The sequence below is a fragment of the Zalophus californianus genome, chromosome 1 (assembly GCF_009762305.2).
Source record: "Zalophus californianus isolate mZalCal1 chromosome 1, mZalCal1.pri.v2, whole genome shotgun sequence".
NCBI lineage: Eukaryota > Metazoa > Chordata > Mammalia > Carnivora > Otariidae > Zalophus > Zalophus californianus.
In genome coordinates this window covers 145,952,482-145,968,345 of record NC_045595.1, presented here as the reverse complement: position 1 = coordinate 145,968,345, position 15,864 = coordinate 145,952,482, and the positions used below count along the sequence as shown (strand labels likewise).

At 39.7% G+C, this 15,864-nt stretch overlaps 1 protein-coding gene across 4 annotated transcripts in view; it reads right to left on the bottom strand.

The window, feature by feature from the left end:
• PCYT1A (phosphate cytidylyltransferase 1, choline, alpha) overlaps positions 1–15,864 on the bottom strand; it is a 69,233-nt gene that overhangs the window by 7,141 nt on the left and 46,228 nt on the right. For all 4 annotated transcript variants that reach the window (XM_027584536.2, XM_027584533.2, XM_027584535.2 and 1 more), the window contains 4 exons: positions 9,695–9,794; positions 3,755–3,871; positions 2,704–2,855; positions 262–340 (listed from right to left, as the gene is read on the bottom strand). In XM_027584536.2, coding sequence (XP_027440337.1) covers positions 262–340; positions 2,704–2,855; positions 3,755–3,871; positions 9,695–9,794 — 448 coding nt within the window. The remainder of the gene's footprint in view (positions 1–261; positions 341–2,703; positions 2,856–3,754; positions 3,872–9,694; positions 9,795–15,864) is intronic.

Genomic DNA, 15,864 nt, shown 5'->3' with positions numbered 1-15,864 from the left:
TATGGCCCTAATATTAAAAAAAAATATGGGCCTGGGAGAGAGAGATTCCTAAAATTAAAAGAGATATCAAAAGTAGATGTTTAGACTGAGAATTGATGGATATCAGTGCTATGCTCACATAAACCTCTTATCTGAAGTCTGATTGAAAGTATATTGAATTTCTAAGTGTATAAATTTTCCTCTGTAAAGTAGCAATGTCATTAAATCTCTGTTACTGCTCCTGAGACTCCATAAAGTGAGGATGTACATCAGATTACTCACCTGCTTCCTTGATGTGCTTATAAACATCATCGCTCCCAGCAGAAGAATAAGGGATGTCATCATGGGCTACAAAATCAATCTGAAATAAGGAAACATCATTTAAAACCCAGGATCACTGCCATCAAAAAGAACCAGTAAATATTCCCCCAGAAAATACTCTCCCAGTAAATACTCCCCCAGATCCAAATAAAGGACAAGGGGAGGCCAGGCCTCAAATGGACTTTTTTTAATCTCTCTGCTTTGCTTCATAAATTCTGTGACTCATTCACAAGCCACCCAATCTAATTATTTATCACTCATAAATATGAAGTTGACCAGTTTCTTTTTTTAGCTATTTCTCCTGGTCTACTGGAAGCGCTACCCTCACACTGCACACCAGTCATCATGCTGTAGTAAACACGACTAGAGGATTTGCTGGTGTGTTAGTTAGTGAGTGGAGCTCAGGAAAGAAGAAAGGAAATCTCCCCATCTTCCTGGGTCTATAAAGATTGGTCAAATAAGGGTTTCTAAAAATATGCAAAAGAGGTCACTTCTTCCTTAGCTGGTTTCTCTCTCAGTCCATGAGATGAGTGGGAATATAAAAATAGCAACCAAGAGCCCTTTTACTAGAACAGATACATCTATATTCCTGAGGAATGTAAAACTCGAAGCCATAAAAGACCTTTAGGTCTTGGGCTCTATCATTTTACTACTGTCAATACCTCTTGCAACAGTGAAAAGAGATCAATAGTACTGGGATCAATAATCTTTCAGAGAGATATGCTAACCTTACTTATTTAGTCATTCCTGAGTAGGCCCTATGCCCTTTACTAATGTAATTGCTAATACAACTATTATACCTAATTCCCAGAAGCCACTGTAGTGTGAAGCATGTCTATCAGGAATGTGTCAGAGACTCTCAGCTAATATCCTGATTACCCATGAACAATCTGTCAGGGATTGATAGGCAGCAAAGTGTAAATAAGAATGGTGGCCAGGTAGGACTGCTGGCTGAGGATTCACTGCTAACAAGGAGAAATGGGAAGTTAAAAGTTCCTCTAGGGGCAGCTGGGTGGCTCAGTCGTTAAGCGTCTGCCTTCGGCTCAGGTCATGATCCTAGGGTCCTGGGATTGAGCCCCATGTCGGGCTTCCTGCTCCGCGGGAAGCCTGCTTCTCCCTCTCCTGCTCCCCCTGCTTGTGTTCCCTCTCTTGCTGTGTCTCTCTCTGTCAAATAAATAAATAAAATCTTTAAAAAAAAAAAAAAGGTTCCTCTAACCTCTTCTGCCTGGGCCTGCCTGGCTGTGGTTGCTGAGAATAATCTTATTCATCACCTTTGGTACCATTGGCTGCCAAGTATTGATACAGAAAAGCTAGAGAACTATAAAAGGTCTGTCCTAATCCCGAAAGTTTTTTTTTTTTCCTAAAGATTTTATTTATTTATTCATGAGAGACAGAGGGGGAGAGAGAGAGGGAGAGAGAGAGAGAAGCAGAGGGAGAAGCAGGCTCCCAAGGAGCAGGGAGCCCATGCGGGACTCGATCCCAGGACCCTGGGATCATGACCTGAGCCGAAGGCAGACGCTTAACCATCTGAGCCACCCAGGCGCCCCTAATTCTGAAAGTTTTAACAAATACCCTTTAGCTTCAGGCCTACCCCCAAGTATTGCTTTTGAAGCACTTTGGCTACTTTTTTCTTTCTGCCTCATTGAACAACTCACCTTTGACATTCCACATACCCCTGCTGAGAACTGACAATATGCTTGCTGGTTCCTCAAGCTTGGGGACCTCACCCTGACCTGATAAACACTTCTCACCCTTTATACCTACCATTTATAGGAAACTTGTTTCTTTAATGTGTGAGAATTAAAAGGAGTGAGGGGTTTTATACTACTAACTCAATGAGCAAAAGTGGGAAACCTCCCAGTTTCTAATCCCATACAATTTCTAGCCCAAAATCAAAGCCCTAAAACTAGATTTAAGTCAGTATAAGAGAAGTCTATGTTTCCTGGAACTCCTTGAGAGCACAGCTAAGGCTCTGTATATTCTAAAGGACTGGTATGTTAGGAGGATGGACACATTCATAGTGTGGGAGTATAAAAATCACTTAACTGAAGAGTTCAGTTTCTAGCCCTGCTACTGTGTATCCTGGACCAGGTCATTTGGTTTCTCTGGCTCTGTTCTCATATGTATAGTAGAAATAATAGCTACCCAATAAGATTGTTTGGGGGAGCAAAATGAAATATAATGGATGTAAAAGTGCTTGTAAACCACCAAAACCCATATAAATGTTAGGGATGATTATTAGTAGTAGTAATATCACTGTCATCTCTTCTATGTGAAATTTACATAAAGCATAAAGTAAAAAAAAAAAAAAAAGGCTAGTGGAAAACTACCCTAAGTCCCAGAAGTCTTGAGATTTGAGGGAATTCCATAACAAGGAATGGGGACATGTGCTCAGTTTCTTACCCGGTGTTCTGCCAGGAATTCTGGTGTCAGGGTCCAGGGGGCATTCCTCACCACCTCATCCACATAGCGGCAGTGCTGCACTGCATCATAGCGCTCATTTTCATTCATCACCGTGAAGCCTTTGAAGTTGTGCGTAAGCTCATCACTGCAAACTGAGTTCACCACATCATAAAGTTGTAAGTCAAAGTCCCTTTGCTTAACCATTCCTCAGTCACCAACCTCTCCCGTTTCCTAGGACTGCAACCAATCTTCCTACCTGGAGAAGAATTTTCTGGATACAGCTCAGTCTGAGTAACAGTGCTTTTCCTAATCCAAGATACATCTTCAGGACCAATGCTCAATAAAAAGCACGTTCACACTTCGGAGAGGAGAGGATACAACAAGGGCCTAAAATCTTTGTCTCTGAAATTAACCTGCTGTGAATTTCTGCATCACTTAAGTTTTTAAAAATGTTTTATTATATTTTCATAAGACTGTACTGGACCACATAATATTTGCTTAACAGACTTTTGCACTTCAGTTGATTCAAAATGATAAACAGGATGCGTGGGTGGCTCAGTCAGTTGAGCATCTGACTCTTGGTCTCAGCTTGGGTCATGATCTCAGGGTCCTGGGATCGAGACCCCTGTTGGGCTCCATGCTCAGCACAGAGTCTGCTTGTCCTTCTCCCTCCCTCTCTGCTTCTCTCTCCTCCCACCCCCCTCACACACTCTCTCTCTCAAATAAATAAAACCTAAAGAAAAAAAAAAGACAAATTGAAATCTAGAATAAATGCTGTTCTTAAGTAGGCAATAGGGGTCACTGTTGCTCCCCAAACTGCAGAAACTCAGCTAAAAACAGATAAAAACTGGACATCTCAGGTCAAAGAGCTTGGAGTTTCTCTCACCAGGTTTATATAATTCATATACTTCATGTTTTAGAGAGGCTGTTCTATATCCCTCATTTAAAAACCAAACCAAGAGCCAGTATTCATGTTATAACAGGAGAAAAAGGCTACTATAATTTTTTTTTTTTTCTGGAAAGCACCTAAAGTCATCAGATGTTTTCTTACCTCCTACAATGAGGTATGTATTAGGGAAAAGGTTCTTTGCTTGCATCAGAGCCCGGGCATGACCACAGTGAAATAAGTCAAATATTCCATCGGCATAAACTCTCACAGGCCGATCACCTAAATCCAAAGGAAAGAATTGATTACAAAAACACACTGATTCAATACTTCATATATGACAAATAGAAATGGCACTGTGTTCCATCCTTGCATACCCCTTTCTCAAGGTGTTCTCTGGATATTCACCCTAATGGAAGGATGGGTTGGGGTGGTGAGGAATAATATCACAGACTTCCTTGGCTCCAAAGACCCTTTTTTGACATCACACCCATTGACTCTCTGTTAGCCTGATTTCATCAAACTGCTCATGTAACTGGATTTCATGATTGCTTTTTCTTGAACTTATTTTAGAAGTGAATAGGAAGGGGCGCCTGGGTGGCTTAGTCGGTTAAGCATCTGCCTTCAGCTCAGGTCATGGTCCCAGGGTCCTAGGATTGAGCCCCACCATCGGGCTCTCTGCCCAGCAGGGAGCCTGCTTCTCCCTCTCCCTCTGCCACTTGTGCTCTCTTGCTTGCTCACTCATGCTCTCTCTCAAATGAATAAATCTTAAAAAAAAAAAAAAAAGTGAATGGGAAGAACTACATATGTGTCCTAAACTTCAAAATCCTCACCTTCAGCTTATGCCTAAATTTCAGTCACATTTAAACAGGGTGTAGTTAGGGCGCCTGGGTGGCTCAGTTGGTTAAGCAACTGCCTTTGGCTCAGGTCATGATCCTGGAGTCCCGGGATCGAGTCCCACATCGGGCTCCCTGCTCAGCAGGGAGTCTGCTTCTCCCTCTGACCCTCCTCCCTCTCATGCTCTCTGTCTCTCATTCTCTCTCTCGCAAATAAATAAAAAAATAAAATAAAATAAAATCTTAAAACAGGGTGTAGTTAAGCTATACTCCCGCTGCTTGCTCTCTCATTTTCAGGCTGCCCTGATTACTAATAACTAAGCTTTGCTTTGAAAATAAACCTCCCTCCAACTGCCCCGTGAGTAAGAAGTGATCCAGAGGGGTTGACAGGGAAGGTGAAAGGGGTGTAGAGATCAGTTACCAATTTATTGCTTCTCAGTCCCAGTCACCCTCAATATCTGCTCTGTGATGACAGATGGGATTCCTTCAAGTGTTTCTCCTGACAGTGAGCATGATGTTATACTTTCTCAGTAGAGGGTGATATACTAAGTATTTAAAAGTCAAATATCAATCTTATAGGACTTTACATTAAGAGTTTTTCCTCTTGGGGCGCCTGGGTGGCTCAGTCGTTAAGTGTCTGCCTTCGCCTCAGGTCATGATCCCAGGGTCCTGGGATCGAGCCCCGCATCGGGCTCCCTGCTCCACGGGAGGCCTGCTTCTTCGTCTCCCACTCCCCCTGCTTGTGTTCCTGCTCTCGCTATGTCTCTGTCAAATAAATAAATAAAATCTTAAAAAAAAGAAAAGTTTTTCCTCTTCTCTCCATTAGTGAGAATAACAGAGAACAGATAGTCTATTTTTAGTAGTACTGGACTATGAAAGAAAATCCAGGTAATGAATGATCTCTTGCGGGCACAAGACTAATACCAAAGCCAAACAAACACACTGAGGATGGATTTGACATAATGCTTCAAATAATAAATCTAACAAGTCCTAGTAACATATTCCCATATGTGAATAAAAGAAGAGTATCTAACTATAGCAGCAGAAAATAACAGTAGGAGCAGCTACATCATTCTGGGAAAGAAGGGGAGCCGCATCAGATATACCATACTGAAGGTAGGGGTAAGATACATCTTCTCCCTCCTGTCTGAGGACAATCGATCAAGGGGGAGAAAACTGGTTCTCAAAAGGTCTGTGGACTTTTCTTTCCAGATAGCTTTATCGATAAATAAATAGCTTTTAAACTGAGAAATCATACACTGGGGATAGAAACATAAATTGGTACAAATTTTAAGGGCAGTTAGAGGGGCGCCTGGGTGGCTCAGTTGGTTAAGCAACTGCCTTTGGCTCAGGTCTTGATCCTAGAGTCCTGGGACGGAGCCCCGCATCAGGCTCTCTGCTCAGCAGGGTGTCTGCTTCTCCCTCTCCCTCTGTCCCTTTCCTCCTTCTCCTACTCGTGCACCAAGCATGCACATGCTCTCTCTCAAATAAATAAAATCTTTTAAAAAAGGGCAATTAGACAATATCTATCAAAAGACAAATGCTTTTACTTTTTTCTGGAAAGTACCTAAAGTCATCGGATGTTCTCTTATCTCCTACAATGGCCCAGCTACACCTACAATGGCCCAGCTATTCTAGTTCTAGGAATTTTTCTCACAGATAAGATTTGTAAATATGTATGTTATTCATTGCAGCATAGTCTGTAATAATCAAAGTTTGGAAACAACCTAAATCTCAATGGAAGGACTGAATGTACCATGATACACCTACTAAAAGGGTGAGAGGGAGGGATAGTGGGTAGCTGTGAGATGGTGATAATAGGAAGACATTTCACTCTGTACCCTGTTTGTACTTTATTAATGTTAGGCCATGGGAATGTATTGGTTTATAATAAAGGAAATGAAATTTTTAAATAAAACAGATATGCCAATACAACGAAAAACAAATAATATAATGGATTTAAGAGTCAGAAAAATTACAGCTCCAATTTAACCACCAGCCTCCTTCCTCTGTAATCGTAACCTCTTTAAGACTCAGTTTCCTCAACCATAAAACAAAGCAAAAGAAAACAAAGTCTGAGGAGCCTAATCTGTCTTCTACATCCTAGAAATCATGGCCATGAAGTAACTAACATACTTCCATCTTTCCTAAACAAGTCCAGCGTGACTATGATCTCACTTTTTTGATCCTAAAAGACAAAGCATAGAATACAAAAATTAAGATTTTGTTGTTGTTTCTTTGACATTAGTGTATAGCATGGGCAAAGTGAGATGAGGATGGTGGAAATAGTACAGTAGTACAGAATGCTGTTGATCGACTGGCTGTCAGGGTTAATCATCCTGTTATCAGGCCAAGTCACCACCAAACCCTTTCTCAGACCAAACTCCAGATGTGCTTCTTGCCCTCTTCAGTGTTTCCCCAGCCTCCTAAACTCTCAATTCCCCATGACTTACCCCCAAGTCTTTAGCAAACCCAGGCTAATATAGTAACCAAATGGCCAGAAAGGACCACTGTTGAATGAGAAAATGTGGGGAAAAGCACGAGTTATTCATTCTCTTACCAAGTGTCTACTGGTCAGGATGACCAAACCCTGATTTATATATTGTCTCAGCTTATTATTAGGAGCAACCCCCTTTCACTTTCAAAATGGTCCTGATTTGTATTATAAATTATAGTCCTTGCACTACTGTTGGCTAAATAAATATATGTTTTCCTCTAGGCAGAACAGATCTGTTTCAATTTACTGCATCTTTTGATATATTCTCTCAAATACTTATCACCAAAACTTTTGCCCCTAACAAGATTCTATTGCGCTTCAGACTTTGCCTTTTTTTCCCCTTTCTCCTTGAAAACATATTGCTGACCTTTTTCTTTCATCTTCCAAAAGAAATAAGCTTTTCATCTCTCAAGCTATATTTGTTTTTTCTCTGGGTAGTGAGTTTTCTCCTAGATTATACCAACTCCATTCTTGTATTCCCTTAACCTCCCTAGTGAAGACATGGTGTGGGGGAGGAGGGGAAGGATGCCCCCTTGTACAAGTTATTGGTTTAAAATTCACTAATTGTGGCATGTGTAGATTCCTTATTGGTTTATTGGTTTACTCCTTGTCCAACACTGAATAGTCACGTGGTTATTTAACTTAAGACTGAACAGACAGAATGAGATATAGGAGAAAAACTGGAGACCAGATTAGACCAGCCAACTTTATAGGCTAATTTGTGACTCTCTGTTCTACCTAAAATGCAATCAGTTTGCCAATGGCCTTCTTCTTTTTTTTTTTTTAAAGAGCCAGAGGATACTTAAAGACTTTCTTTTTTTTTTGATCGGTAGTTTTCCTCTTTTTTTTTTTTTTTAGGTTTTTTAATTTATTTGACAGAGAGATAGAGAGTACAAGTAGGCAGAGCGGCAGGCAGAGGGAGAGAGAGAGGCAGGCTCTCCGCCGAGCAGGGGGCCCGACGTAAGGCTCAATCCCAGGACCCTGAGATCATGACCCGAGCCAAAGGCAGACGCTTAACGACTGAGCCACCCAGGCGCCCCTGCCAATGGCCTTCTATTATTTATAACTAATGTCTACAAAGAGCAGCATCACTCCAGGGTGAAAGGAACACAAAGGTGGAAAAACTTAGGTTTTAGTTTCAATTCTATCACTAATTATTTGTTTTATTATAGGGAAGCTTTCACTTCTTAGTTTCTGAGGACTTCAATTTCTTCATGTATATAATGAAGAGATGATAAAGTAGATAATCTCAAAAAATGACTTACAAAATTCTAAAATTGTTAAAATTCTAATTCTACAATTGTTAAAAATTAGATTAGTTAGTGCTTGTTAACTATAAGCTTTAAAACTTGGGAATAGTACACATGCACACACAAACATTTTATGTACCATAGGTGATTTGTGGATAGATTAGCAATAAGCTGGGTAATATAGACAACGTGATCAGATCTGAGTGAAGTACTACATTCTGAATGTGTGTTATTAGAGAGCCCCCATGAAAAGATCTTGCCTTCAACAGGTCTACTATCACATGTGAATGTGATCCTTGAACTGTTTGATGGCATTTTGAAATTTGACCTGCCACCACTACACCGTTTTGTTGTCATTTTGTTGTCATTTTACCCTGCCCCATTGGCCTGCTTATTACTCAAGGGGAGCCAAGTCCAAAATACCATCATGAGTCAGAAGGGTCATGATCAACATGAGCTACATCTAAACACTTTGGCAAAAAGAAAGCATTCTCTGGAATTTTGAGGACTCAAAAGCTATGCTTCATATAGCCAAGAAATAGCTGAGGAGTACTGGGATCCCTGGCCTGAAATTGTCCAGCATTCATGTTTATTCATATTTTGCTACTCTTCAATTACAGCAGAGAGCAAACATACTAACACTATTAAGAAGTAACCACAAATATCTTCTATATAGTGGAAATGTATAGACTTGTGGCTGTAACTACCTCTTGTTCCCTAGTACTTGCCTGAGTTTGAGTGCAGGCCTACATTTACAGAGTAGACAGAACACTTACCATAATAATGGAAAGAACCAAAAAAGGATTGAAAAAAAGAATTGGAGAATTTACAAATAAGTAAGGACAGCTGCCTATAGGACTTTATATTCCTAACACTCAAGGAAGCTTCTCTTTATGATGATCCCTAAATCCACTTGTCCAAAACAGGAAGAGTAACTAGAATATATATTAATAATTTATGTAGTCAAAAATAGCTCATTAATGATGTAAACTAAGCATACAAATAAAGAGTATAGGGTTTAAAAATAATAAAGTGAGTCTTTAAAAAAAACCTAAAAAATATCAGTAAAGATAAAGTTAAGTGATAAGAATCTACCCACTTAGGATATTTTTGTCCTATAGCAGCATCATAGCTAGGGTACTAACTTATAGAAAGGGAGATCTGGGGGACAATTCTGAAGGCTATTAAAAATGTGACAGCCTGACATATTTTTGGACCTTTGTAAATATAGACGAGATTATAATCCACCTCGGGCTAATATCCTATTATCTCTGTTCCACTATATCTCAAGCTGTAACAACATCACAGAAAACAAGCTTATAAGAAGAAGAAAAAATGAAATTTTATGGAGTGCAGTTATTTTTCCCAAAGAGAACAACTGGGAGATGGGAGGAAACCCTCCCCTAACTAGCCTTTACAAGTAAACTGAGGAAAGAATATAGAAAGTACGTGTATGTTTGATAAATACAATTGAATGCTAAAAACAAGAGTAAAACAACAGTATAAATAGGCATTTACTTACAAGGAGTTCCTCTGCTGGCTTCTTCCATAGTTACCCTGACATAGGGCTTACTAAAGTCAACTTCAATTTCGTCAGAAAAAGGAGCTGGCTGCTGTAAGCCCTTAAGAAGAGGAAAGTGAAGGAAAAGAAAGTTAAATTCAATGGTACAGACTGAAATACTCAAAAAATGGCAACTTTAAAGAACAGTTATTCAATATACTGGTGATTAAATTCCTCCTAAAGCCGTAACAAAAGAAAAAAAGGCATTTCAAAATGACAAGTGAAAGTTCCAACCTTTTACCAAATGAGTAAATCAGTAAATCATGATAGGAAAGATAAATGTCTTACTGGTGATTTCAGGGTAATATTGAGCGAGGTGGCTGGGAAACTAAGCTCAGTCCCAACTAACTGGGTCCAGAATAATGGTTCCTCCACTACCTGGCACAACACCCAACCCTGTTCTATGTGATGAAATTGCCAAGGTTTTTGGGTTTTTTTAAGATTTTATTTATTTATTTGACAGAGAGACACAGCAAGAGAGGGAACACAAGCAGGGGGAGTGGGAGAGGGAGAAGCAGGCTTCAAGGCAAGCAGGGAGCCCTATGTGGGGCTGGATCCCAGGACCCTGGGATCACCACCCAAGCCAAAGGCAGATGCCCAAGGACTGAGCTACCCAGGAGCCCTGAAAATTGCCAAGGTTCTTAAGTACATTTTCATACCACTTCAACTAGGGGACTGGGAAGGGAAATAGCTTCTGTATGCTTTATTAAGTATGATTATCACTGTATAATGCTTTACACTATAAATATATTCTAGTGCTCATAACAGCCCTGTGAGGCAAGAAGCACAATAATTCTCAATTTAAAGATGAGGAAAACAAGGTTCAAAGAAATTATATGAATTATATGCAATTACTCAGAGGCAAAGCTGAAATAAGAATGCAGGAATGCTCTTTCCTCTACAGAGGAAAGCCTTACTTCAGAGTTTTTGTTAAATTTATTCTTGGGGCACCTGGGTGGCTCAGTCAGGTAAGCATCTGCCTTCAGCTCAGGTCATGATCCCAGGGTCCTGGGATCAAGCCCCCTATCGGGCTTCCTGATCAGTGGGGAACCTGTTTCTCCCGCTCCCTCTGGTGTCCTCCCCCTGCTTGTGCTGTCTCTCTCAAATAAATAAATAAAATTTTAAAAAAATATTCTTGGGGTGCCTGGGTGGCTCAGATGGTTAAGCATCTGCCTTCAGCTCAGGTCATGATCCCAGAGTCCTGGAATCAAGCCCCGCATCGGGCTCCCTCTTCAGCGGGAAGCCTGCTTCTCCCTCTCCCACTCCTCCTGCTTGTGTTCCCTCTCTCACTGTGTCTCTGTCAAATAAATAAAATCCTCTAAAAAAAATTTATTCTTAAGTATTTTATTCTATTTGATTCTATTGTGAAGGGAATTGTTTTTCTTACCTTTATTTTTGGATTGTTCCTTGCTTTGGATTGTTCCTTGTTCCTTTGCATTTCTATATAGAAATGCAAATTGATTTATATGTGCACATGTTGTGTCTGTGTGTATAATTTCAGATGATTTTTGTATTTTGATCTTGGTCTTGTGACTTTGCTAAACTCAATTATTAGTTCTAGCACTTTGTTTGGTAGATTCCTTAGGATTTTCTACATATGAGATCATGTCATCTGTGACTAAAGACGTTTTACTTCTTTCCAATCTGGATGCCTTTAATTTCCTTTTTATTATCCCTTTATTGCTTTAGTTGGAATCTCTAGCACAATGTTGAACAGAAGTAACAAGAACAAATATCCTTGCCTTTTTCCCAATCTTAGGGGTGAAGCATGCAATCTTTCACCATTAAATATTATGTTAACTAGGTTTTTTGTGGATGCCGTTTATCAACTGAGGAATTGCCCTCGTTTTTGCAATTTGTTGAGAGTTTTTATAATAAAAAGGTGTTGGATTTTGTCACATGCTTTTTCTGCATTACCAAAACAATCATATTCTGATTTTGTCTTTCGTTACTTCTGGTGTATTAGATCGAGTTTTAGGATGTAAAACCAACCTTGCATTCCAGAGTAAAATCCCCCTTGGTCATGCTATATAAATCTTTTTATATGTTCCTGGATTTGTTAATATCTTGTTAAGGATTTTTACATCTAAGTTTGTGAGAAATTTTGAACTATAGTTTCCTTTTCTTGTGGTTTTTTTTTTTTTTTTTTGGCCTGGCTTTGAGGTTTGGTTTCATAAAATGGGATAGAAAGTATTCTCTGAAATAGCAGAGAAACTGTTCAGAATAGGGAACTATTTCTTCCCTAAAGTTTGAAAGAATTCACCAATGAAGCATCTTGTCTTTGTGGGAAGATTTTTATTTATTTTTTAAAGATTTTATTTATTTATTTGAGAGAGCGAGAATGAGAGAGAGAGAGAGAGAGCACATGAGAGGGGGGAGGGTCAGACGGAGAAGCAGACTCCCTGCTGAGCAGGAAGCCCGACGTGGGACTCGATCCCGGGACTCCAGGATCATGACCTGAGCCGAAGGCAGTCGCTTAACCAACTGAGCCACCCAGGCGCCCCTTTGTGGGAAGATTTTTAAAAATAAATGTGATTTTTTTTTTTAACTTGGGATAAGTCCATTCAGATTTTCTATTTCATTTTGGGCCAGTTTTGGTAATTTGTCTTTTTCTAGGAATTTCTATTTTATATAAATTGTCAAATTTTTTGGCATTCAGTTGTTCATAACATTCCCTTATAATTCTTTTAATTTCTGTTGGGCTGTAGTAATGTTTGCTTAGAATTTTAAATTCTAAATAGATCACATTATGATTGGGCTGAATCCAGGAACTGGGAAGACATTGTTTTGTTTTCTTTTCAGATAAGGATGGATTTTTTAAGATTAGGTTTTAGATTTATATATTTATTTGAGAAAGAGAGCATGAGTAGGAGGAGAGGCAGAGGGGGAGAATCCTCAAGCAGACTCCCACCCTGGATGCAGAGCCTGACTCAGGGTTCACCATGAGATCATAACCCAAGCAGAAACTAAGAGGTGGACGCTCAACTGACTGAGCCACCCAGGCATCCTTTAAGATTAGGTTTTAAAATTAAAACATATTTCTTTTTGGGCACCTGGGTGGCTCAGTTGGTTGGGCATCTGACTCTTGATTTCAGCTCAGGTCATGATCTCAGGATTGTGAGTGGAGAGCCTGCTTAAGATTATCTCTCTCCCTCTTCCTCTGCCCCTCCCCACTGTATGTTCGCTCTCTCTCTCTCTAAAAATAAATAAATCTTTAAAAAAAAACATTTCTTTTTAAAAATCACTAATATAATAAGCTTAGTTTAAGATATGCTAAAGCTATAAAGATAAAACATTCCTTTTTAGGAGATATGGGTACATATGTGTGCTATCCTTTTTAAGAACATTTTTTTTAAAAGATCAGAGAGAGACACAGTGAGAGAGGGAACACAAGCAGAGGGAGTGGGAAAGGAAGAAGCAGGCTTCCCACTGAGCAGGGAGCCCAATGCGAGGCTCAGTCCCAAGAACCTGGGATCATGACCTGAGCCAAAGGCAAATGCTTAACGACTGAGCCACCCAGGCGCCCCAATTTAAGAACACTTTTTAAAGGAGATTAGACCAATGACCCAAATATACAATTTTCTGTAGTTAATAGAGATTTCTCTACAGATTAGACAATTTATCCTCTAGAAGTCAGTACTCAAAGAGTTCCTTAACAGTAGTTTGTGTTTCTAAAAACATATGCTATTCACAAAATAACACATAATTTATGATTCTATCTATATAAAGGTCAAAAACAGGCAAAGCTAAATGACATATCAGATAAAGGGCTAGTATCCAAAATCTATAAAGAACTTATCAAACGCAACACCCAAAGAACAAATAATCCAATCAGGAAATGGGCAGAAGACATGAACAGACATTTTTCCAAAGAAGACATCCAAATGGCCAACAGACACATGAAAAAGGGCTCAACATTGCTCGGCATCAGGGAAATTCAAATCAAAACCTCAATGAGATACCACCTCACCAAGTCAGAAAATGACAGATGTTGGCGGGGATGCGGAGAAAGGGGAACCCTCCTACACTGTTGGTGGGAATGCAAGTTGGTGCAACCACTCTGGAAAACAGTATGGAGGTTCCTCAAACAGTTGAAAATAGAGCTACCATACGATCCAGCAATTGCACTACTGGGTATTTACCACAAAGATACAAATGTAGGGATCCGAAGGGGTACGTGCACCCCGATGTTTATAGCAGCAACGTCCACAACAGCCAAACTGTGGAAAGAGCCAAGATGTCCATCGACAGATGAATGGATAAAGAAGATGTGGTATATATACACAATGGAATATTATGCAGCCATCAAAAGGAATGAGAGCTTGCCATTTGCAATGACATGGATGGAACTGGAGGGTGTTATGCTGAGTGAAATAAGTCAATCAGAGAAAGACATGTATCATATGACCTCACTGATATGAGGAATTCTTAATCTCAGGAAACAAACTGAGTGTTGCTGGAGTGGTGGGGGGTGGGAGGGATGGGTGGCTGGGTGATAGGCATTGGGGAGGGTATGTGCTATGGTGAGCGCTGTGAATTGTGCAAGGCTGTTGAATCACAGATCTGTACTTCTGAAACAAATAATGCAACATATGTTAAGAAAAAAGAAAAAGAAGAAGATAGCAGGAGGGGAAGAATGAAGGGGAGTAAGTCGGAGCGGGAGACGAACCATGAGAGACGATGGGCTCTGAAAAACAAACTGAGGGTTCTAGAGGGGAGGGGGGTGGGGGGATGGGTTAGCCTGGTGATGGGTATTAAAGAGGGCAAATTCTGCATGGAGCACTGGGTGTTATGCACAAACAATGAATCATGGAACACTACATCAAAAACTAATGATGTAATGTATGGTGATTAACATAACAATAAAAAAATTAAAAAAAACAGGCAAAGCTAATCTATGATGACTAGAAGCCACAGGAAAATGAGGAAATCTGGGTAAAGTGGACACTGACAAGCACGGACGTGAGAGTCTTCTGGGAATACTGGTGATTACATGGATATATATACATATGTAAAAATTTATTGAGCTGTACACTCAAGGTCTGTGCACTCTATTGTATTTAAGTTATACCTCAAGAAACAAATGACATTTGGGCATAAAAAGGAATGTAGTACTGATACATGCCACAACAGGGATCCTGAAATCTTGAAAATATTATACTAAGTGAAAGAAGCTGGCCACAAAAGACCACTTATTGTATGATTCCATTTATATATAATATCCAGAATAGGAAAATATATACAGAAAGTAAATTAGTGGTTATACAGGGCTTGGAGGATTAGGGAAAAATGGAGAGTAACTGCTAATGGATACAGGGCTTCTCCCTGGGGTGATGAAAATGTTCTAAAACAGATTATGATGATGGTTGCACACTCTGCACACTTTATTGCACACTTTAAATGGGTATGTGAATTATAATGGTATATGAATTATAGCAATAAAGTTTATATATATTTATATATAAAAACAGGCAAAAATCTGTAAAACAAATAGAAAAAAATGTATTTATTAACAATAGTACATGTAGATCAAAGACGGGTTTTAATGTGTCTCTGAAAGTTATAACCAATGGTGTACTGGAGTTGGTTGTCAAATATTCAGGAATTTTGTGGGCCAGTTATTAAATCATTGGTAGTCTGATCTCAGCCACAGAAATCAGCAAATGCTATATATCAGAGGTTTTTTTCCTCTGCAGTGAGCCAGTTTACTAGGACACCATTGGTTATTTTGCATACTCAGAAAGAGACCAGTTCAGAGGTTATTATACGGAGAAGAAAATGGACTTACAGATTTTTCCATTGCTGTTGCAGTGGGAGTAGAAAGCGTGGTAGATTTTGTGAAGGAAGAATGGGTAGCACACGGTAAAAAGAAAAAATATTGGGGCACCTGGGTGGCTCAGCCATTAAGCATCTGCCTTTGGCTCAGGTCATGATCCCAGGGTCCTGGGATCGAGCCCCGCATCGGGCTCCCCACTTGGCAGGAAGCCTGCTTCTCCCTCTCCCACTCCCCCTGCTTGTGTTCCCCCTCTCGCTATCTCTTTGTCAAATAAATAAATAAAATCTATAAAAAAAAAAAAGAAAGAAAAAATATTGTCACTTGAGGAAAAAGAGGCATTTACAATGAATTTTTG